The sequence below is a fragment of the Balaenoptera physalus genome (assembly GCF_965194825.1).
Source record: "Balaenoptera physalus genome assembly, chromosome: 10".
Lineage (NCBI taxonomy): Eukaryota > Metazoa > Chordata > Mammalia > Artiodactyla > Balaenopteridae > Balaenoptera > Balaenoptera physalus.
This window is the reverse complement of record NC_138889.1, coordinates 12,677,092-12,701,160: the sequence shown is the minus strand read 5'-3', so window position 1 is coordinate 12,701,160 and position 24,069 is coordinate 12,677,092. Positions and strand designations below refer to the sequence as shown.

General features: G+C 40.4%; 1 protein-coding gene and 1 long non-coding RNA gene across 6 annotated transcripts in view; one reads left to right on the top strand and one right to left on the bottom strand.

The window, feature by feature from the left end:
* LOC309637014 (alpha-tectorin) overlaps positions 1–10,371 on the top strand; it is a 74,485-nt gene extending 64,114 nt beyond the window's left edge. The window contains exons 18-23 of the mRNA XM_082410944.1: positions 594–757; positions 1,191–1,439; positions 6,112–6,274; positions 7,401–7,488; positions 7,796–7,912; positions 9,525–10,371. Coding sequence (XP_082267070.1) covers positions 594–757; positions 1,191–1,439; positions 6,112–6,274; positions 7,401–7,488; positions 7,796–7,912; positions 9,525–9,625 — 882 coding nt within the window. The 3' untranslated portion in view covers positions 9,626–10,371. The remainder of the gene's footprint in view (positions 1–593; positions 758–1,190; positions 1,440–6,111; positions 6,275–7,400; positions 7,489–7,795; positions 7,913–9,524) is intronic.
* Positions 5,797–24,069, bottom strand: part of LOC309637022 — a 98,336-nt gene continuing 80,063 nt past the window's right edge. For 3 of the 5 annotated variants that reach the window (XR_014250371.1, XR_014250372.1, XR_014250373.1), the window contains exon 4: positions 5,797–6,264. This is a non-coding gene — a long non-coding RNA (uncharacterized lncRNA). Of the gene's footprint in view, positions 6,265–6,396; positions 6,454–15,031; positions 15,198–24,069 lie in introns of all 5 variants that reach the window. The other 2 variants (XR_014250369.1, XR_014250370.1) reach the window with 2 other exon arrangements.

Here is a 24,069-nt window from a genome sequence, read left to right as displayed (position 1 = left end):
ACAGTTGGCTGCAGAAATACAGCAAGGTCACAACATTTTGCGTCGGGTTATCCAATTCATAGGTTAGCAAAGCATCTCACTTCTCTTCCTCCTGTGCCTTCCTACTGTCTTTTTTTGATAACTGTGTTCATTAACACTTTTTATCAGGGAGTGAAAGGTGCAAGACGGTGAAACATGCGTGTGTTCATCTTGGTACTTGTGGGCATGTCTGGTACAAGACTTGGCGGAGGCTGGATTTTGAATTAAGACTTGAAAGAGAAGATACATATTACCTCAGGATGGCAATACTTCATGCTGTCCCCAGCTTGGGTTCCCACAGAGAACTGGGGACCGGTTGTACTTAGAATTCAGTGGTACATGACATCGCCCTCCGTGGGCATTCAAGGTTATCAGACTGAAGGGTGCTGTTGACATCTATTGTAATACTTTTTTTTTCCAGTAAGTGCTGAGACTAGCTCCATCCTGATTTATATTGGCCTCTGGGTTATATATGAAATGAAGCCATTTTTCCACTTTCCGGCCGGTGGATTTGAAATGCAAGCCACATACTCACGCCCAGATTTAATGATTTCTGACCTCCCTTTGCTTTGCAGTCCAATGCCACTCATATCATGTATAAAAACACCATTTGGATAGAAAGTGCCAACAATACTGGCAACATCATCACCAGGGACAGGACGATCAGTGTGGAATTTTCATGTGCTTATGAGCTGGATATCAAGATCTCCTTGGACTCTGTCGTGAAGCCTATGCTAAGGTAGAGAATCTTGTGGGCTGTGCACGTTGCTCTGTCTTTTCCTTGACAGTTAAGGTTAGCACAATCAAAACTGCTAGCATCTGTCTTTGAAGCACTAGGGAGAGAATAATTCGTATCTTCTGAACCTAGATGCCTTAGACCAGCATTGTTCGATAGAACTTTCTACAGTGATGGGAATGTCCTATATCAGTACTGTCCAATACAGTAGCTGTATGCGGCCATTGAGCACTTGAAATGTGCCAGGGGGAGAGAGGTGCTGAGGAATTGAATTTTTAATTTTAATTAAAATTAGATTTAATTATTTAAATTTAATTATTAGACTTTACTACTCTCTGCTTGGCCTTCCCTCTGCATTTTCAGCTTGGAAAACGGTAAGTAATTGAACAGATAATGTTGCTTGGGGTTCCCCGACTTACGACTGTTTCCCTTGTAGCGTCATTAACCTGACAGTTCCAACCCAAGAAGGCAGCTTCACCACCAAGATGGCGCTCTACAAAAATGCCTCCTACAAACATCCATACCGCCAGGGCGAAGTGGTGCTGACGACTCGAGATGTGCTGTATGTAGGGGTCTTTGTGGTTGGAGCCGATTCCACGCATCTGATTCTGACGCTGAACAAATGCTACGCCACCCCCTCCCGCGACAGCAATGACAAGCTCCGATACTTCATCATTGAAGAAGGGTGGGTAGCTTCTTCTTGGAGGACAGTCTCAGAGCCTTTAGTATCAGATTTGTCTACATTGTTTTTTAGGGAAGAGAATGGGAACTAACATTTGTTGACGACCTACAGGGCGAGCATTTTGCACCCAAGAACTATCTAATCCTGATGACAACGTATGAGGTAGATATTATAAGCCCCATTTTACAGATGAGAAGGCTGAGGCTTAGTGAATCAAGCAGTGCTTAAAATCACACAGCAATTTAGTGGTAGATCACCAGTTCCATGTGGCATTAACTACAAAATGCTTTACTCTCAATGTGACCCAAGAGGGCATTCTGTCCTGCCTACTTTGAATTTCAATCTGAGTTGAATGTGGATTATCTGCAAACGAAAGGATGTAAGGAGAATAACTAAAGGTTGGTGAATAGGACATCTATGAAAATTAAAAAGGGATTAGAATAATAGCTTATAAACTTTTTTTTTTTTTTTTACTCACCAGTATATGCCCAGCACCTAGCCTATTTCCTGAAACAGAGTGGTTATGCAACAAAATTATTGAATTAATGAATAAATGAATGGGTGAATGAAAAAGAAGAAAAGACTGTGGACCAAACAACAACCATGATAATTATCTTTATTTTATAAAAACACTTACTGGTTTTGTCAAGCAACAATACTTTTTTAACAGGTTTATTGCATACATAATTTATATACAATATAATGTACTTGCCCTAAGTGTAAAATTCAATGATTTTTAGTAAATGTACAGAGAAGTGCAACCATCACCATAATCTAATTTTGGAACATTTCCATCATCCCAGTACCATAATTCTTAAAAGCAGTTGACTATGTTAATCAAAATTCTTTCTCTTATAAGTGGTAGAGACCATTTCAAACTAGTTTATGCAAAAGCAAGGCACTTAATGGTTACAAAACCAAATCACATTAAGTAGATGCAGCTTCGGGGATGATTGGGTCCAGGAAGCCAGATGCTGTCAAGACTCCCTCCCTCCCTCTATCCGTTGCTCTCTGTTTCTCTGTCTCTGTCTCTGTCTCTCTCTGTCTCTGTCTCTCTCATTGACCTCGTTAGACACTGGCATTTTTTTCTGCATTGTAACCCCCAGGAGTGAGCATTCCTTCTAACCCCAATTCAGGGAATCCTTGAGAAGGAGTATGATTAGCCTTTCTTGGATGGATTTCCTCTGCCTTGTTTGGAGGAGATGCAACATTAAATTGCCTGGTGTTGGGGAGGGCAAAGTTTTTCTTGACCCTCTTAGGGTTCCTGGCTGGGTCTGAACATTAAATGGACAAAGACAGATTAACAGGAAAAAAGCATAACATTTATCTAATGTAAGTTTTACGTGACATGGGAGTCTTCACAAGGAAACAAAGACTCGAAGAAACAGTTCAAGCTGAGTATTGTTATGCCCGGTTTGATGAAGAGTGGACAGTCGTGGAGAAGGTCAAGAGTATGTGGGAATTGTAGTAAACTGCGGGGAATCTTAGCCAGACTGTTCAGATTCTTCTCAATGTCCCTTTGTCTTCAGAAATAAGGATGCTCCTTTCCTTCTGGTATAGGGAGGGCACCTCTCACATAAGGGCTTTATGACCTGTTTCAGGTGAGAAGAGTGACCTTCCGGGTTCTGCCATTTTCTCAAACTCCTTCAGCTTAAAATATTCAAGGTGCCAGGTTTGGGGGTAGTGTTTCTTGAACCCTATCCCAGGCCTGAGTCAGCATGCCTCCCTGGAGTGGTCAGGGAGTGCTATGGATACTGTGATTAGCCTTAAAGTTGGGGAAGGAAGGAATGGTCCCCCCAAAGAAGAAGAGTACGGTTCTAGGCGGACAAACAATAAATAACCACTATTTTGCACATGAACAGGCTCAGAGCCTGTACGCAGCTCACCCACGGACACCCAACCAGCAAGGGGCAGAGGAGGAAATCTTTCAAGCACCAAGACGCATCAACTCCCTACCTGGCCGGGTGTGGCTTGTGGCCTGCGTTGCTGAGGCATAGAGTGGGATTTTCAGCAAAGGCCTCCTGAAGGCACTATCTTTTTGAGTTGATGTTTAGCCTCCCTAGAGGCAGAGGGAAGGACTTGGTGACTATGTGGTGTCTCAACAGGCCCAGATGCTCCGGCTAACATCACAGGTCTCCGTTTCTTCATCTGTTCCCTTCCTCCCCCTCCCCTCGCCCCAGCCATGGTCCTTTCCCAAAGTAAAAGAGCTACGATCTGAGCCGCTGTACAAATGCAAACCCGGGTGGGCAGGCTTGGGCCGCCTTTGAAGGACACTGTGGCATTTAGCATTTTTAAAATAGTATTTAATAGAGTTGACCCAGAGAGGGAGAGTAAGTGAGCGGGTTCGTAAATCTCAGCTCCCCCCAGGGTCTGGATGAAGGTCTTCAAATTAAACTGTTGTTGGGTGTGAAGTAATTTCATCCTGTGAGAGAATTTAATTCATGCGTCCTCTTGACCTTTCTTGGAGGGATGTGGTTATTGGTTTTTTCCAGTGAGCTTATGGGAAAACTGCTGCTCAGTGCTGAATGACTGAGCAGCAGAATGGGTCCGCATCAGAATTTGGGGGGAGAGGTCAGCCGCTCCTCTCCAGCTAAGTTGAGGGCAGAGACGCCACCGCCATCTACCAGTGATGCCAAGGTCTGGGCACACGAAGGTCAGTTCTCTGTTCTCTTCATGTACCCAGACAGAGGAAAGGACACTTGTTCCTCTGATAGTGGACAAAGGATTCTAGTGCTCGGTTTTTTTGTCCCCCGAAGGCGGCATCCAGACAGTCTGTGCCTGCTTCCCGAGGCCCCTTCCTTCTGCTTCCTGTTTTTCTGACTCTTAAACCTCGAATCATCTCTCTGGGAGTTGGGGGTCTAGTTAAGACAGAAGGTCTGCGTGAAGACTGGAGGGCTGAGAACATTGTAGAATCCTTGAACCAATTTAGATTATTCAAATGAGTCACAGTGACAAGGAAAAGTATGGCAAGTAAGTTTTTGTTTCAAAGCATTTAGGAAACTTTTGCCTTATGGACTAATTACCAAACTGAATAGGTGTGGGAATGCTGAAGGATAACTTCAATTTTTAATTTTCCTTATCATGAAGCTATTGAATCCTGGGGGCCAGGGGAAGGAAACATAAGAAAAAGAGTCACCCTCTTTATCTTGATAAGATCGTTTTAAAGAGTTTCTTGGCCACAGTGGGCCAACCTTGGCCATGGAAGCACAATTCATTCATTTACTCACTAATTCATCCAGTCTAAAAAAAAAGATTTTTTTTTTTGGCCTAAAAATTAAGTATAATTTTAATACCATATTTCAAACAAAACAGTTCTGAGAGTTAATACTGTACATAATATTTCAAAAGTAAAAATACAGCTTTATATATACACATACACGTTCTCTCAGAGCTGAAAGACGGGTCATAGCTTTTATTGCTTCTCAGGCAAATATTTGTGTGAGTTTGACTAAAGAGCATCTAAGTATTCTTTTAAATTTATTTTTCATTTTTTATTTATTATTTTACAGTACATCCTTGTTGGTTATCTATTTTAAATATAGCAGTGTGTACATGTCAACCCCAAACTCCCAATCTCTCCCTCGCCCCCAGCCTTCCGCCCCGGGTAACCATAAGTTCTTTCTCTAAGTCTGTGAGTCGATTTCTGTTTTATAAATAAGTTCATTTGTATCATTTTTTTTAGATTCCGCATATAAGCAGAATATCATATGATATTTACCTTTCTCTGTCTGACTTACTTCACTTAGTATGATAATCTCCAGGCCCATCCATGTTGCTGCAAGTGGCATTATTTCGTTCTTTTTAATGGCTGAGTAATATTCCATCGTATATATGTACCACATCTTTTTAAATACTTACTGCATGCCCTCCAGTGTGTTGGAGACACAGTGAGGACTACACCTTGGTTCCTGCACCCCAGGGGCTCAGCAGGGTGTTGTTGGCAAATCCAGGCAAAGCCACCTGTTCCTGCCTGGTCAGGGCATGTTTATATAGGAGGGGGAGCCATAGACGGGCATTGGAGAAAGAGCAGGGTTAGTTAGCAGGGGAAGAAGTGCAGAGAGGCTTCCAGGTGGGGGAAACAGTACGTGAAAAGACCCTGGGGCATAAGAGGCTGTGGTCCATTTAAGAAACTCTAACAGGTGGAGGCGAGATACCTGTGTCCCTGCCTGTTGGCTCAGTACCACAAGGAGAGGGGAAGGGAGTGATCCCTACATCCAAACAATCGTTCAGCTCATCTTTGACTGCTGGTCCGTCTTCTCCAGCTCCCACCTGTTTTCACTTGTGGGAAGATTTCCCGATAGAGCTTGAAAAAGGGGCCCCTGCCAAAATTGATAATTAACTGAAGAAAGTACAGAAGATGTAAGGACTCATCTTGTGTTTATTAAACTGATATCAGTAAAACACAGCATTGTGAGGGGGAGGAATGAGAAACTGGCGGGTAGGGAAATTGAGTGCAGGCCCTGTGGTCATTTTGTTTTTAGTTGCAGTTAAGATCCTAATTTGAGGTGCTATTTGATGCTTTTCCAACAAACTGAAACTATAAGGGAGTCGTAATAAATGACAGACCCACACACTCCAGAGGTCACCTTCAAACGCAAAGGCATTTTTACCGTTCATGATGGTTTTTGTATGAAACGTGAAAGTGTGAAGCAGAGAGTCCCTTTTTTCCGAATAGGTGTCAGAACATTAAAGACAACACCATTGGCATCGAGGAAAACGGTGTCTCCCTCACCTGTCGCTTCCACGTCACCGTCTTTAAGTTCATTGGGGATTACGATGAAGTCCATCTGCACTGCGCAGTGTCCCTCTGTGATTCAGAAAAGTACTCCTGTAAAATAGTAAGTGAGAGCATGAAAATTCAGTGCTTAGCTTTATTTCTCTCAGTTCCAGTTTTCCCCATGTGGGGAGTCACGAATCCCAACGTCAGTGGCTCTTTAGCGTTCTTTAGGACTCACTGCACCTGGCAGTGGCTGAATTGGAACCACCTTCAGAGGCCTAGGAGTGGCAGTCGTCTGAGCTGGAACAATAAGCAGGGTAGAATGATGACCATTTACTCCTTTTATCTGACTTAGAAATGTCAGTCTGTTGTTGGCATAACACTAGACCAGGGTTTCTCAAACCTCAGCACTACAGACATTTTGGACCACATGATTCTTTGTTGTAGGGCTGCCCTGTGCTCTGTAGGCTGTTTAGCAGTATCCGTGGCCTCTAGCCACTAGACCCCAGTATCACCTCCTCCCCACTTGCAACACCCAAAATGCGTCCTGACTTTGCCCAGTGTCCCTTGGGGGGCAAAATTAGCCCTGTTTGAGAACCAATATGCCAGAGTCTCAAGGAGCCAGGCCCCCTGCATCTGAGGTGAGCGATGGGGCCAAGCTCCCCTCCACCACAGAAGCAAACTCCCGGGCTCAGGACGCACTTTATCCAGGTGTCCTTTAGACAGGGATTATCCCACAGATATCCAAATCCACATCCAGGCCTGAGGCTGTGGAGGGGCTGGCGGGATGAGGTGACAAACCAATCATCTGGTCCATGCCAGGCTTCCATCCCCACCACGTACGGCTATGTCCCTAAGACTTTATTGCACTAGTACCTGGTCCCTAACCTTTAGCATTGCAGCTTTATGCTCGCCCCATGTTGGCCGAATCGAGATGTGAATTATGGTCAGAGCTACTTACAGACGCTGCTGCAAACACTGTTCTCTGATCTGATACAGGATCCTCCTCCCTGGGAAGGGAGCCTCTTTGAATCTAATTCTAGTGTGGAGAATAGATTTAATTCTGTTCAACATAAAGCCCCGAGTCCCAGTGGGCTCAATGATCAAGAATGGATTGATTCTAATTAATCTGAGCTGCAGTCCTGCTCCAGGCTGAGCCACTGCCTCTTTTGGAGGTGGAAACGTGGTGAAGAATAAGTTATCAGCTTAACTGTGTGAAATTTTCCCTCCGGTGTTCTGTCTTTCAGAATTGCCCTCAAAATTCCAGGATTGCCACAGATTACGCCAAGGAACCTAAAGAACAGATCATTTCAGTGGGACCTATTAGGAGAAAAAGTATGTATGTTCCCTAAAACACACTATAAATGATTCGAACAGTGGGATTTGAAGGCTCGGGCTAAGTCTGGGGTGTGTTTTGCCTACGAGGTGAATCTGGTGAACAAGGAGCTTGAGGACGCCAGTTTGGGGACCCCAGTTTGAGAAGCCTGCCCGCTTCCATAATGAAATCTTTTCACGGACTATTAAAAACTCATGACAGTATCGGGATTTTTTCCTTCCACCCCTCTCTTGAAGGCCTTGCCCTTAGATACGAGTTGAAGAGCTGGACTGTCTGCAGGTAACTTGTCCAGCGGCTCTTTTTCAGGGCTGGACTGGTGTGAGGACAACGGAGGGTGTGAGCAGATCTGCACGAGCCGCGTGGACGGGCCTCTGTGCAGCTGCGTGACGGGGACCCTGCAGGAGGATGGCAAGAGCTGCAGAGGTGAGCACGACTCCCGTTCAGGGCCGGCAGCTGGGGACATAGGAAGTTCTTGACCCTGAGAAGGAGACTGTCCTATGTGAGGCCCACTCGGTCAGCAACTGATCTATGAGACTTCCAGAAAGTAAGAAGGAGAGATGAGGAAAACGCCTAAGGAATTCTAGCATCATTTTGGTTTTTTTTTTAAACCTTTTGGTCCCTGCTCTTTTATCTAAAAGATGAAAGTGATTTTTTTTAAACATCTTTATTGGAGTATAATTGCTTTACAATGTTGTGTTAGTTTCTGCTGTATAACAAAGTGAATCAGCTATATGCATACGTATATCCCCATATGCCCTCCCTCTTGCGTCTCCCTCCCACCCTCCCACAGCTCTAGGTGGTCACAAAGCACTGAGCTGATGTCCCTGTGCTATGCAGCTGCTTCCCACTAGCCATCTATTTTACATTTGGTAGCGTATATATGTCCATGCCACTCTCTCACTTTGTCCCAGCTTACCCTTCCCCCTCCCCGTGTCCTCAAGTCCATTCTCTACAGCTGTGTCTTTATTCCTGTCCTGCCCCTAGGTTCATCAGGACCATTTTTTTGTTTTTAGATTCCATATATATGTGTTAGCATACGGTATTTGTTTTTCTCTTTCTGACATACTTCACTCTGTAGGACGGACTCTAGGTCCATCCATCTCACTACAAATAACTCAATTTCGTTTCTTTTTATGGCTGAGTAATATTCCATTGTATATATGTGCCACATCTTCTTTATCCATTCATCTGTCGATGGACACTTAGGTTGCTTCCACGTCCTGGCTATTGTAAATAGAGCTGCAATTAACATTGTGGTACATGACTCTTTTTGAATTATGGTTTTCTCAGGGTATATGCCCAGGAGTGGGAATGCTGGGTTGTATGGTAGTTCTATTTTTAGCTTTTTAAGGAACCTCCATACTGTTCTCCATAGTGGCTGTATCAATTTACATTCCCACCAGCAGTGCAAGAGGGTTCCCTTTTCTCCATACTCTCTTCAGCATTTATTGCTTGTAGATTTTTTGATGATGGCCATTCTGACTGGTGTGAGGTGATACCTCACTGTGGTTTTGGTTTGCATTTCTCTAATGATTAATGATGTTGAGCATCCTTTCATGTGTTTGTTGGCAATCTGTATATCTTCTTTGGAGAAATGTCTATTTAGGTCTTCTGCCCATTTTTGGATTGGGTTGTTTGTTTTTTTGATATTGAGCTGCATGAGCTGCTTGTATAGATGAAGGTGATATTTAAAGAAGGAAGTTACCCAGCCATTTAAGTACCAAATATTGGCCTTAGATCTGGCCCCAAGTCTACCTGGGTTGAGCTGGGACTGGGGTGTGTGATCCAAGAAACAAGGTTTCCTGCAATAGCCTTAGCTGCCAGGTGTCCCTGGTACCCTCTAAGTTAGCAGGACTCTCCTAAAGGTTGGGTTAATTTCGCTTCCTTGCTACCTGAGTCCAGGCCATTTGGAGAAAGTGGGTTCTTGGCAATGAAGAAAGTAGGTTCCTTTACTGGAATACCAGAAAGATGTCTGATCCACGTCAAACAGGTATATTTTTTTCATAGGACTTACTATGTCTCTCTCTGTTCACAGCCTCTAATTCTTCCATTGAACTTCAAGTTTGGACGCTGCTTCTCATCATGACCCAGATTTCATTATGGCATTTTGTCTATACATCAGGCACGACCTCATAATTAACTCAAGGTTGCTATATAAAGTACTGTCATTTACTTACTTCAACTCCCTGTAGGATAAAAGGTGTGTGCCCTTAAGTCAAAACCTATTTGAGATTGCCCACTGTCTCAAAGTGATGCCACCTGCCCCAAACGGTCAGGGTTCCAGAAAAGAGGGAAATGTCATGTTCCTCTTTCAAGGTATGCAACTGGGCTTCTAAAAGCCAGTTGTGGAAAACATATATCTTGCTTAAAATTTCCAAATAGTTGTCACTAGAAACGTTGGTTCGCATGAAAAACCGGTAAAGGAAAAAATTCTGGTTAGACAAGTCTGTCGGAAATCTGACCAGAGAAATCTATCCCACCAGTGCTGTTTCTGTATCATAGTTTTTATAGAGAAAGGGCCTGTTGGAACGATATCGAATACTGAGAAGCGGTGATTGGAAGGTTTGACTCCCTCTAAGGAATCTCTCCGGTGTTTGGAAGCATCTGACCTCGACGCGCCTGTGTTACTCCCCTCCCCACACCTGCCCCTGTGTCCTCCAGCCCTGCCGGGCCACGTGGCCCCCGCACGTATTGTTTGCAGACCTGGGGACCCCAACACCCCATCTGTCTCTTCAGACCCAAACTCTTCTCTCTCACAAATCAACCAAATCATTTTTAACGTGTTTTATGCTTAAATAAACTTTGTGTTCAATTATTCTCATTACTCCATGGCTGGAATCATACTTATCGATGTTAAGCTTTGCACACTAAATAGCATCCTCTGATTTAAAAAAAAAAAAAAAAAGAGACAGCAGCAGCAATTGGAGCAGGTAGGCCCTGCTGGCCAGCGCTTTAATGTGTTTTGTTATGCGGCTATTTGTCCTGACAGAGCATTAGCAGGGCGTTTAGTGAGGTGCCATGTGGAAGAGAAGCAGGCAGCGTCCTCTTCTGTATGTGGCACAACAAACCCACATTTACTATAATTAACTACATAATAGAGGGCCTGGTAAATATATCCCTGGGGTGCCTCTGTTTTTAAGGTTAAAAACAAAGTAAACGCCACTTCAAGTTTATTTTGAAGTTGTTTTGGATTTAAGCTGATGGCATTTTTTTTCTTTTTCTGGGAACTCTGGGAAACGCTGAGCAGAAATCCTAGCGTCCTTGACCGTGGGTTGTGGGTACGATTCCTGTTGTCTTACGTATAAAAGGCCCGGCATCACACTGTCACTGGGCTGAAGAAGCGGGGTATAGACTGAGTCTGCGCTGAGCGGCTTTGCTCTCCCAGCCCCGGGGAGGGTCCACAAGCTCTAGCCTGGCAGTCATAGATGCTATGTGGCCACGAGGACAACCGGTATTGATGGAGAAAAATATGCATCTGCTTCAACTTAGACATCTTAGGATCTTTTGGGAAAATGCTGAACATTGAGATGGATTAAGGAATCAAACCATCTGTTCTAGGAGAGACACAGTATCTCTTCCTCACCAGGATGGAAATTGATGTTATGCACATGGTTTTTTTCACGTGAAAATCCTCAACTCCAGACTTTCCCCCACTTCAAGATCAGCAGATTCAGAGCTCCATTCTCATTTCCATAGTCTAAGGTTTAGGTTTTCACAATCAGATTCTGAGTTGAACACAATAACATCTCATTTATTTTTTTTATTTGATTTCCTCAGATGAATTTTAACTGAAGACATACAAGGAGGAAATGTTTTCATATTTAATAACGTCTCTTTAATGATTTTCATATCAAAGTCACTAGAAATTTCTAAATTAAACACTATAATTGTTTTTTAGATTTTTTAATTAAATCCTTTCTTGCCACACTTTAATTCTTGGCCTTTGGTTTTCTCACTTGGTTGACATCTTTGTCATCAGGATAAGCTAGGTGTGGAGCCATATTAGAACACCCCAGAATCTCAGTGCCTTAAACAACAAAGATTTCTCTCTTTCTCACATTAGGGGGCTCTGATCCTTACTTCCATCCTGGGAGGGAGGTTGATGAGACTTTATTATCTTTTTTTCTCTCAACAGAATTTATTGAACAATTTATCCTTTCCCCATGGGACTTCAGTACCACCTTTATCATATATCAAGTTTCAACCTCTGGGGTTCTGTTTGTGAGCTCTTGATTCTCTTCCATTGGCTTATTTGTCTGTTCCTGTGTCAGAATCACGTTATTATTGAGATACAATTGACGTATAGCATTACATCAGTTTCAGGTGTATGACATAATGATTCGATATATATATACACACACTAGGAAATGATCATCGCAAAAGTCTAGTTAACATCCATCACCATACACAGTTACAATTTTTTCTCCTGTGATGAGAACTTTTAAGATCTACTCTTTTAGCAGCTTTCAAATATGCAATACGGTATTATTAGCTATACTCACCATGCTGTACATTACATCCCGAGGATGTATCTATTTTATAACTGGAAGTTTGTATCTTTTGACCCTCTTCACCCATTTTACCATGCCTCTAGCAACCACCAATCTGTTCTATGTTTTTTGTTTTGTTTTGTTTTTAGATTCCCCCCTATAAGTAAGATAATAGTATGTTTGTCTTTCTCTGTCTGACTTATTTCATTTAGCATAATGCCCTCAAGGTCCATCCATGTTATTGCAAACGGCAGAATTTCTTCCTTTTTTATGGCTCAATAATATTCCATTGTATATATAGACCACATCTTCTTTATTCATTCACCCATAGATGGATACTTAGGTTGTTTCCATATCTTGGCTATTGTAAATAATGCTGCTGTGAACACGGGGGTGCAGGTATCTTTTCGAGTTAGTGTTTTCATCTCCTTTGGATAAATGCCCAGAAGTGGAATTGCTGGATTGTATGGTAGTTCTGTTTTTAATTTATAGAGGAACCTCCATACTGTTCTCCACAGTGGCTGCACCCATTTACATTCCCACCAATGAGGGATTCCCTTTTCCCCAAGTCCTCACCAGCGCTTGTTATTTCTTGACACTTCATTATCTTTCGATGCTGCCAGCTCAACACGAGGCTCTGGGGCTCACCTCAGCAAGGGGTCACACCACAGAAGGGACACACACACTTCTGTTCCCATTTCACTGGCCAAAGCAAGGTACATGGCTGGAACTAACTTTCAGAGAGGGGGAATTGTGAACTTCCCATGAAACTGGGAGGGAGAAGAACTGGAAATCTGTGGTGATGGCTGCCAAGTAGTCTCTGAGCCAGTCATGCCTATCTGTATTAAAGAGAAACACATCTACAGAACTAAAAACAAACAGGCCCCTTAGCTGACTGTCTGCAAGGCAGAAGAACTGGGAGATGATCCTGACCCTTCTACTAATTTAATTCTCGGCTTGAAATAAATCATTTGCGATCACAATACCTTAACTTTCCTCTCTATAAAACAAGAACTTTAAGCTTTTTAAAAAATATTCTTAGGTTAGAAAATGACATGATACAAACATAAACCATATGATATCATATATTTAGAGAACTCCAGAACACTGCCTTCTCCTGCCACTCAAAAAGATTTGCTTCAAGGAAGTGGGGTGGGGGGCTGGGGGGCTGGGGTGAGGGGGAAGCACATGTTTAGTGAAGGTGAAAAAGGAAGTTAATTGGGAATCTTATTAACTTGGTATTTCTCTGATATCAAAAGAAACAACATCTCGGGGTCTGGCATTTCTGACAATTGAGAATTCTATAATTAGTTTCTTAACCAGTAGTAAGTATGCACTCTGCTCAAAATCCTAGTGCCAAAACTTGAAAGCACGAATTGTTTCACATTGTCTAATATTCTAGCTATTTTTAGAACCATTTGACATTTAGTGAGAGCTTGAAATCTAATAAAACTTCTTTCAACCAAGGAAATTAAGTAATTATCAAAAAATGACAATCATACACGTTTAAAGTAATAATTACTTCTTTACTAATTCTGAATTAATTTAGCATCTACCCCATTTTGAACCTTCCAGCCTCTCTCCTTGAACTCAGGGGATTTCTGCATCCTGTATAGCAGTGCGATTTGGTCCTGGTTAGGAGAACACGATGGCATTTTTCAGGGCCCTGATTCACGGGAATCTGCAGCACAACTCAGTGAAAAAGAAAATCAAACAGCACCCTCTAGTGTCCGCGTTTTATTTTTGCATGAAACCCAAACGTATATTGAACGACACCAATCAAAATATGATTTCTCCCCCTCCTCGAAACCTTAGATGTGGAACATTACCAGAATATAGCTTTAGAGAACACATCAAATGCCAAGGACATTTCTGGAGAACAGTGTGAGATTTATTCTTATGCACCCAGTAAGCATCATTCCAGGAAAATACCAGCTCTTGGTATCCCATGCAAATTTTGCCCTTAATATCTATCTCTCTAACGTGTTGACAAAAATAGCTGTCGAGAAAAATTAAGTATCTCTTTAAAATGCTGAGAAATAAACAATGTGATCAAGAAAAGCCATGAAATATTTAGCGGTCTTTCTTTTCCCCCAGCAGAACGTGAAATACTTTCTTATGAATCTAAAGCACAACAACCGTAACTCTGGTCTGACTAATGGAAGACTCTGTTTGTGATGGTTTAATTATGTTTGCTGAAATATGACTCTCATATAAGACAACATCTCCGTGGCAGAGGGACAGATCTCTGTCTATAGACAGAAATAAAACACAAAGACCCATCGTTCCATGAATAACTCGGTAATCAAATCCTATTTGCTACGGAAACAAATGGAGGAGGAATGTTCATTGTACATTTTGCAGTGTGTTTGTTTGCATGTGGCCTCTGGCTTAGCTGCTGTTTCATTCATTAGCATAAAATATTGATGATGAAATAGTTTTGAAACTTAGACATTCTCTCATCAGATGAAATAACAATACCTTATGCTCATGGAGCATCTTTCATAACAAATGCTTTCCTACCCGTATTTACTATTATTCAATCCTAAATCATGCTGCATTTTGACAGAGAAATCAGAGGGAAAGCTTTAGGTTGAAGTTATAATGGTTTAAAGTACTAGCTAAGGAAAAATGCAAACCCACTCATATATGTGTGCTTGTGCTTATAGGTTTATTGAGTAATTTCCAGCTGCTTATGAGACATATGAGAATGATAGCAGTCTTTTCAGCCTTTTGTGCCTTTTAAGAACAAACAAACCATGACATACCATTCTTGATTTCCCCCACTAACTCCTGAATTTCTTTGGGGAATAGTTTAGGGTACAATAATCCACTGATATTACCCTATTTTTAGTTGGGCAAAAATATATGATTTTACTGAAAAGGATAACATATTTACTTATTGTTCTTTAGGTCTTGAAAATCTTTGCATTGGCTCTATCTAGAACTCACAAAATTTTTCTGATTTAAACACTCTATTCACATAGAAATATGCTATTAATTATATGTTAATCAAAGACAAAAATGCGTGGCTCCTGTACTTTCCTCTTACCTGCCACAAACATTCTCAATGCAACCAGCCGTCCTAGTCCTTGAATGTAGTTTAAATATCTACGTGGATCATTCAAATCAAGGAGTTACAAGTGTATATTCAATGATGTTCTCCATGAGTCTCTGAATTCACGACTGCAGAACGCTGTTAAGAAATATCTGCATCCCTGCAAAAGAGGAATTCTGCTCTTTTGAAGAGTCCTGATCAGAAAGCAATTTGGCAAACTAATTCGACAAGGGAAAATGATGAATGATAAATGAACATAAAATGTGAAAGTGTCTAGGTGTTGTAGCAGAATATTAAAGGCATAAAGTGAGAACTGTGGATAGCACAGAACACTTTTTTTTTTCTCTAAAAAAGCCACAGATTCTAAATGCTTACTTTGAACCTCCAAGACAGGAGTGGAAATATTCTAAATATTAATTCCAGATTAGCAGCATCTAGAGATGCTTGGCCCCTGTAGATTGTATTCACATCTCCCATGTGTTAACATTTATTAGTTGTACTTTTGCCCTTTTGGCCCTTTTCATAAACAATTACTTTCACTAGTTAACTTTAAGTGGAAATCAAGAACTAGGTCAACAGAGGGAGAGAAATCTTACCACATTTATCTTAAAAACCCACCACCACCTTGGACCATAGTGAACAATTTAGCGAATGACTGCAATCAGTTTAAATGCACACTATTTAGGCAAATTGCCCTGAAAGCACAGGTTGCGTAAATCCTAGGGAAACACATCTCCACACACAACTCTAAATACTTTTAATTTTAGGAAGAGCAGTTTACGACAGTCACAACAAATGAGGACTTTGTTGTGTTCCCAGGTATTATACTCTAGAAACACAAATTCATCAAAAGTCAACTTTCCTGGGTAGACCCCCAAAGAGGCACCCGTGACTCCTAGAAGCCAGGAGACCTCACAGCTACAGCAGTATGAACTCTTTATATTTCCTCTGCCTTCGAGTTTTCCATACTGTGTTGGCAGCTTGAAACTATAGAACTTAAAATTGGATGGTGGTTGAAATTTTCCATAATAAAATGTTGTGGAATGTATGGGTGTATTTCTAAGTCTTCTACCAGAAAGTGTCATTCTGAGGTGCTTGAATATTACAGAAACAACACAATGCCTCATCTTTTAGTCTAATCTTAGAAGTGGGTTCTTTAAATGCCACTTCCAAAACATGAAGTGATCACTGACAATGCATGCTTCTATGGCAGCTTTATTTTTATCAACAACTGAAAATGCAAGCATTTTCACAAATTCCTACATTATTTATCCCAATCCTATTCTGGGTTTTTCCTTCTCACCAGAAGAATGTAAATGTTCATAGGTTGGAAAAATGAGAGTGGCATAACCTTTCAGTTTTGTGAAGGTAGGACAAGAAGATTTCACTCCAACACGTAAGAAAGTGCAGCTGAGGACAGTAGAGAGAACGCAGACGGATAGGGGTTGGCCCTTACTTCTCATGGGACCTCGAGAGAGCCAGGTTGACCAGATGCCATCAAAGGTAACTAACTTCCCCTTCCAAAAATGACAAGAAAAGGAAAGTTCTCTCTTGCTAAAACTCCTAAGCAGATTTCGTTAAAAGGCAGGAGAAAATTATCTTAATTCTCTTTCTGAGATGTTTGGAAATACTCTAAGAAGGAGAACCGTGACTCCCTCAGATTTAATTCAGTGAGTGAAAATCTAATGGAATCCAGATCCCAGAAATGAAATGTAAAGACTGGATTACCCTGAGGAAGAAAGTTTGAATTTAATAAAATATTCCTTGTAGACACTAAGCCATATAAAGGAAAGAACAAAGTGTCTTGATACAATTACCTTCTGAACAAATGCATATTTTAAAACAACACTAAACTGATTACATTGCACAACAAGTAAATAAACATTAAGTCCAGTTCATAAGATACATAAGAAATACCAACAATTTCCCCCTAGGATGTTGTAAAACTGTTTCCTTGGCCATTCTCTTTTGCCTAAGTCCCAGTCATCAAGGACAGCTAAGGTTCCACTTACTTCTACAGGTGTGTGTGTGTGTGCGTGTGTGTGTGTGTGTGTGTAAATGTAAGACCCCAGGATGAGTTGTAAGAAAAGACTCTCATTATGATGAGTCTTAAAATTTGAAGTATTTAGCTCTGAGTTTTTCTTCTCTAAAATGTTAAATATTTAGCAAAAGTTCTATTTAATTTCTCCTGAGTTAGATGAGGAATCTATTGTTCAAAATCCATTCAACTCCATTTGTTATGTTTTCAGATTCTCAAAAATTTCCATGGTTCCCTCTGCCAGCTTGTCTAGTTTTGTCACGATAACATCCAAAACCTGAGAGACAGAAAAGAAACTCTGAGATTTTTTCTTATGAAAGAAATATGGTCCTCTCAAACTGATCTCAAAAAAAAAAAAAAAAATGGGACCCAAGACTCTCATTACACCATGTGAAATAGAGCACTTGGCAAATACTGGAAAGCAAAGTCCCCTGAGGCAAAAAAAAAAAAAAAAAGGAAAGAAAAGAAAAATTCCTATCCCTAAATATTAGTGTGTGTTTGTTTTACTTTGTTGTTGTTTTAGGCAGAATCAATGAACGGAATCAAACTTCTCTTTAAAACTAATTTGGAAAAACATATATGTTGCTCCCTTTTTCTTGTATATTCCTCAAAGCTTTGTCGGAAAAGTAAGCTCATGAACCAGACACAAATTCCAAGAATGGCACTGACTTCAAATCAGGACTGTAGCTGTCCTTTGCAATAAAGTGTAAACTCAATGGAAATTTAGAAGTCAGTTCGTCGAGATTTAGAAGCTTCCTGTGGATTTCTCGGGTCCCCCTGAAGAGGCAACTCTCCTGCTTATTTTTTCCAGCTATCATTAGTCTTTGATGACTTGGCATGTCAATCCAGCTCATCCAAATCACGTCAGAATTGAGAAATAGTTTAAAAAGGAGTCCTGTTTAGTTAACCCTGAAGATTAGAGTTTTTAAATCAACCGAAGAATTAAGACTTTTTTTAAAGAACCACAGTTATTATTTACTTACCGTATTCCAACCCTGTGGTGAGGACTTTTCATCTATTTCCTTTATTCCTCCTAAATAATCCTATGAAATCATTATTTTCCTATTTTATAGATGCTGGTCTAAAGAAGTTAACTTGCCCGAAGTCATTTTATTTGATTTCCCAGAATATTTGACAAAGTTGAAAGAATTATTGCAAGGGATCTTGTCTGGGCATCTTAGCAAATAAAATGCCAAATATGACAGGTTATCCATACTGTCATACTGTATACTGCTGGATACTTTATGTTATCCAGCATCACTAAGAGAGAGGTCAGTCAAGTACTCTGCTGTCCTTGGAGGGTTATCATGTGGATTATCACATTTTAAAAGAATTTTAGATTTTTTATGCTAAAATTAATTTTACTCTAAAATTCCACTGAACACGAATTGATTTTACTCCTAGCATAAGAGTTCAGAGCACAGATTCTGGAGTCAGACAGATTCTGGGTTTGAGTCCTAGTTTCACCACTTACTAGCCAGGTACATTTCATTCATTCATTCATTCATTTTTCAAATATTTATTGATTGCTTCCCTTGTACCAGGTATTGGTCTACAGCAGTAAATGAAAACTGATAAAGATGTAATTTCCAAAGGAGAAAAGTCCTATGAGAAAAGCAAATAGGATGCTATGGGGGGAAATGGGGGTAGAAAATTCATTTAGATACAGTGGTCAAGTAGGCCTTCTGAGCGGTATCATTTCAGCTGAGATTTAAGGGAAAAGAAGGAACCAAGCAAGCATGAAGGAGGAGGTTCAGACAGGGGCCAGAGCAAGGGCAAGGCCCTGAGTCTTGAGAATGGCATTTGCAGGGAAAAGGACAGCTGGTGTGGGTTGCCACATGCTATGGCTGGAGAGGTAGGCAGGGGCCTTTTCAGCCATAAAAAATCTGAATTCTATGTCAAGGGCAATTGTAAGCCACTAGAAGATTGTTAGTAGGAGAGTGGTATCATCTAATTTACTTTTTAAGAAATACTTTATTTTTTAGGGCAGTTTTTGGTTCACAGCAAAATTGAGCAGAAGCTACACAGATTTCCCAACTATCCCCTGCCCACACACATGCATAGCTTCCCCCACCATCAACATCTTACACCGAGCCGTGCATTTGTTACAATCAATGAACCTGCATTGACACATCATCACCCAGAGCCCATAGTTTACACTAGGGTTCACTCTTGGTGATGTACGCTCTATGGGTTTTGGCAAAAGTATGATGACATGTACCCACCATTAGAGTATCATACAGAATACTTTCATTGCCCTGAAAACCCTCTGTGCTCTGCCTATTTATTCCTACCAATTTACATTAAAAAATAACTCTAAACGCTATATGGAGAATGGATTTGTAGAGAGGAAGCAGGAAAAACAAGTGACTTGTACAAGGCTGGGTGGTTGGCAAAAGCCCAGGGACTTAGGAAGAAATAGATGACTTCGAGCTATATTTTGAAGGAAGAAGCTATGAGACTAAGTGATACATGGGATTTGAAGATAGGGCAAAGATAGAAATCAAAACTGTTTCTGATTTGTACAGCAGGATGGATGATGATGTCATTTACTGAGATAGAAAAAGAGTGAGAAATAGTGTCAGGGAGGAAATCAACTGTTCAGTTTGGTACATGTTGAGCATGCAATGTCTGTAAGAGATCCAAGCAGAGGTGTCAAGTAGGCAGGAAGATATATGACAGGAGCTTGTCAGACTAGTCTGGGGTGGTGATAAGCCATATATAGGAATCCTATACATTTAGATGGCATTTAAGCAGAGGACAGAATTAGAGAGAGAGAGAAGGGGCCCCACTTTCAGGGGGCCTGAGAATCTGCAGGATCAAAATTTAGAGGTTAGGAAGAGAGGGAGGAGTGACCAAAGGAAACTGAGGAATAGCCAGGAAAAGCCAAGCAAAACTCAAGAGGAAGTGTGACTGATACCAAGGAAAGAGAGTATTTCAAGCAGGATAGAGTGGCCAATCGTGTTGAGTGTAAGAAGATATCAGGCAAGTTATTTAATCTTTCTGAGAACCTACCAAATCTATAAAATAGGAATAATACTACTTATTCTCTATGCTTTTTCGAAGTACTTAGTGAAATGACAAATCTAAGCCACTTAGCATGGGGCTCTGTATATAATAAGTATACAGCAGGCTTTTTTTTTTTTCAATCTTCATTATCTCAATGCCATCTTTGTCGTTGTACTGCATGGAAGAGAAGTTAGCAGAGGACCATGTTTCTAAGAATGCCAATTTAACTGCCTTTTACTATTTCTCTTTCCTTATTGACATTACAAATCATTAAAAAGGTATAAGAATAAATTTCTTCTCGTAGTAAAACACTGCTTTTCAGTGTCAGTGAGAGAGTATACCATGAATTACTTTAAAACCTGTTTTATTTGTTTACTATTCCCTAATACCCTTTGTCTGTACTGTAAAGTGTTTGAGTGGCTTCTTTTTCCCAATTAATTTTAACCTGCAGAGGGACCAAATCAGCAAAGTTATTAACCTCTTAAGAATACTAGCCCACTTACTGTAAAAGCATTCATATAGATACCTCTTATTGGAATGTTCTCCAAAAAGCTTGCTGGTGTTTCTGAATGCTGAAGTACTGTCTAAAGGGGAAAATTATCGAGCATGCAGGCTTTCCAAAAAGGTATGAGACATTAAAAGTTATTAAAAACAGCGAAGCATTAATGAAAAGAAAATGAGCAGTTTTCATTTATTAAAAATTATGTAAACATACTCATTTCAGACCCATTATTATTGCACTTGGATATTTTTCCTAAATGTTATCAGCAGGTAGAAATATAAGATGAAAAATTGCTCTTAACTAGCACTTAAAAATAGAAACTTCTCTTCAAAATAGTGATCCTCACAAAGTCCTACTGAGGTTAGTTAGACTGATAACAATCCCATTAGCCTGTGAAAATTCAACCAATGAAAATTTAAAGATTAAAATAAATTTTCTAAGAATCCAAGAGAAATTGAAGAAGGACTGCTCCTCTATCATCCTCCAAATTGAACACTTGGAAATTTCCCCCAATTAATTAAAAAGATGCATCTCAAACCTTACCAGGTGTCCCCATCCCCCGGGCCACGGACCAGTACGGGTCCACAGCCTGTTAGGAACCCGGCCGCACAGCGGGAGGTGAGCGGCAGGAGAGCGAGCAAAGCTTCATCTGCTGCTACCCATCGCTCCTCGTCGCTCTCATTACCGCCTGAAACATCCCCCCTACCCCCCCATCCCTCTGTCCGTGGAAAAATTGTCTTCCACGAAACCGGTCCCTGGTGCCTAAAAGGTTGGGGACCACTGCCTTATACGATGCAATGGAGACCAGTCTATAAGCAAAAATAACAGGTAATTCTCTATAAAAGAGCTTATTAATTTGTTAGTATTATAGAACTAGTGGATATATATAGAACTAGTGGATAAATATAGAACTAGTGGGTAAATATCCATGAAAGAGAAAGAGAAATACCCATGGAATATGAACTGGCTACTTGAACCCTAATTCTGATTATTGCCCCAGGGCATGAATGAGCTTGAACTGACCTTGACGCTTTGGTCCCTTCTAGCTGCTCACTTTTCTTCCTCTTCTCATCCATGTTCCTACTCACTCACACCTTCTTCTTTCCCTTCCTCTGGCTCTACTCCAACAACTCTTTAAGGCAATACAGGAATATAGAAATAACCCCCAAATGCATTATTTAGAAGTAGGTGAGAAAAAGGGGTAAGAACATAAAATAGCATAAAAAATTATACGTTTTTTTTCATGTCATGAAATTCTACATAGATGCTAAGGAAGAGCCACTAATTTGGTTCTAAGCTGCGTAGGAAACAATGCAAAGTCACTCGATGGAGTGTCTATAGTATAAAAACAGACTACTTAGGATAAGTAAATAGGTATAATCATTTAGTAAGTCCAAGTACTAGACTTCTGTTGGGATCTACATATTCGTGGGAGGTATCTTTTGTCACCATGACAGCCATTTAATCCCAGTATCAAAATAAATTGAACTAAGAAGGAGACCATCAAATTGCTGTATTATAAAGAATAGCATAATTATTCCCTATACTTAGAGCAGAAAGAACTTGCTCCTAAGTGCTCTCATAAGGAGAATTAACACATAAGACAGAATTATAACATAAGAAGTGACCACTTATTGAGTATGCGCTCTGTGCCGGGCTTTATGATCTGCCCTCTCCATACATTATATCATCAATTATAGCTTCATCCCAGTTGCTGGCATGAATTTTAAAAGGCCATTTCCTTCTGCCAGAGCCCCTCAGTGGCATCATGCCAAAGTTCAATTCAGTCAAAGCCATTCTGCACAGTCTGGGGACACAGCTCTCTAAAGATGTGGCTTGATAGTTGTCTAAACTTAGAGCAAAATTGCGGCAGGGGAACTACTTATATCAGAACAGCCTGGAGTGTGTATTTAAAATGCATGTTCCGGGGCCCTCTCCATACTAACTTAACAGAATCCTGGGGGTATGTCCAGGAGACAGCATTTTAAACATGTGCTCAGGTGACTCTTAGGCACCCTTGGTTACAGAGGGGCTGCCAAACGGTTTCTTGAGCAGTGGTCTTCAAATGTTTTGATTGCCCACTCAGTAAGAAATTTTCTGAGCATGCTCCAATATAATATTTATGCTTATGTACAAGTTAGATATCGGTACTAGTTTACTAATATATTATGTATATTATAAAGCATATTTTTTAAAGATGAGGCTTTAAGTAATTATTATGTAGGGATATCTTAGTAAGAGCAAAGTACAGAATAAGCTTCATTATTCTTGAAAATTTTCGATACTTAGCCAGAATTCTATAATCATCAGGCACATAGCAGCAAATTAATTGGGTTTTCTAGTGTCAATGTAATTTTTACTTATGAATGTGATTTCTAATTTATTAAAAGGCTTTGAGACACATGTTTGTAAATAATGGAAGAAAATGTCCAAATGTTCACTTTGCAGAATTGCAAATGTTTAATTAAAATTTTTGTTGTGAAGTAGGTTATATATATACAAGAGAGTGTATAAAGATAAACAATCATAATAAGCTGAACACCCACGTACCAACCACATAGGTCACAAAATAGAATATTACCAATACATACCTTGAAACCTCCCTGTATGACTCTCCCCAATCAAATCTATGCACGTAACCCTCCTCAAGGTAATCATTATCTTTTAAATCATTCATATTTTCTCCTTTTAATTTTACCACCTATATATGTAACCTCAAACAATAAATGACTTCCCTTTCCTTTGTTCAAATTGTATATAAAATGGATCACACTGTATGTATTTACTGATTTGCTTTTTTCACTCAACACCATCATTTTTGAGATTCATCCATGCTAACGTGTGTAGCTCTAGTTCATTCATTTTTACTTTTGTATACAGTCGTCCTTGATATCCTTGGGGGATTGGTTCCAGGACCCCCCTCAGATACCAAAATCCACAGATGCTCAAGTCCCTTATATAAAATGGCACAGTATTTGCATAAAGCCTACACACGTCCTTCCGCATACTTTAAATCACATCTAGATTACTTATAATACCCAATACAATGTAAATGCTAGGTAAATAGTTGTGAATACAATGTAAATGTTGTGTAAATGATCGCCAGTCCACAGCAAATTCAAGTGTTGCCTTTTGGACCTTTCTGGAATTTTTTTTTCCCCAAAATATTTTCAATTGGTGATTGATTGTATCTGCAAATGTAGAAGCCAAGGATATGGAGGGCCAACTATAGTACTCCATTATAGGAATAACCCACAATTTATTTACTATTCTATTATAGAAGGACATTTGAACTGCATCATGTTTCTTTTACTGTTGTTATCAACAGTGCTACCACGCACATTTTTCCTTCCCAAGGTATATATCCAGGAGTGAATTTGCTGGGTCACAGGGGATGTTCAACTTTACAAAGTAATGCTAACAGTTTCCCAAAGTGATTGTATCCATTTGTTCTCTGAACCTCATGCATGAGAGTTGACATTG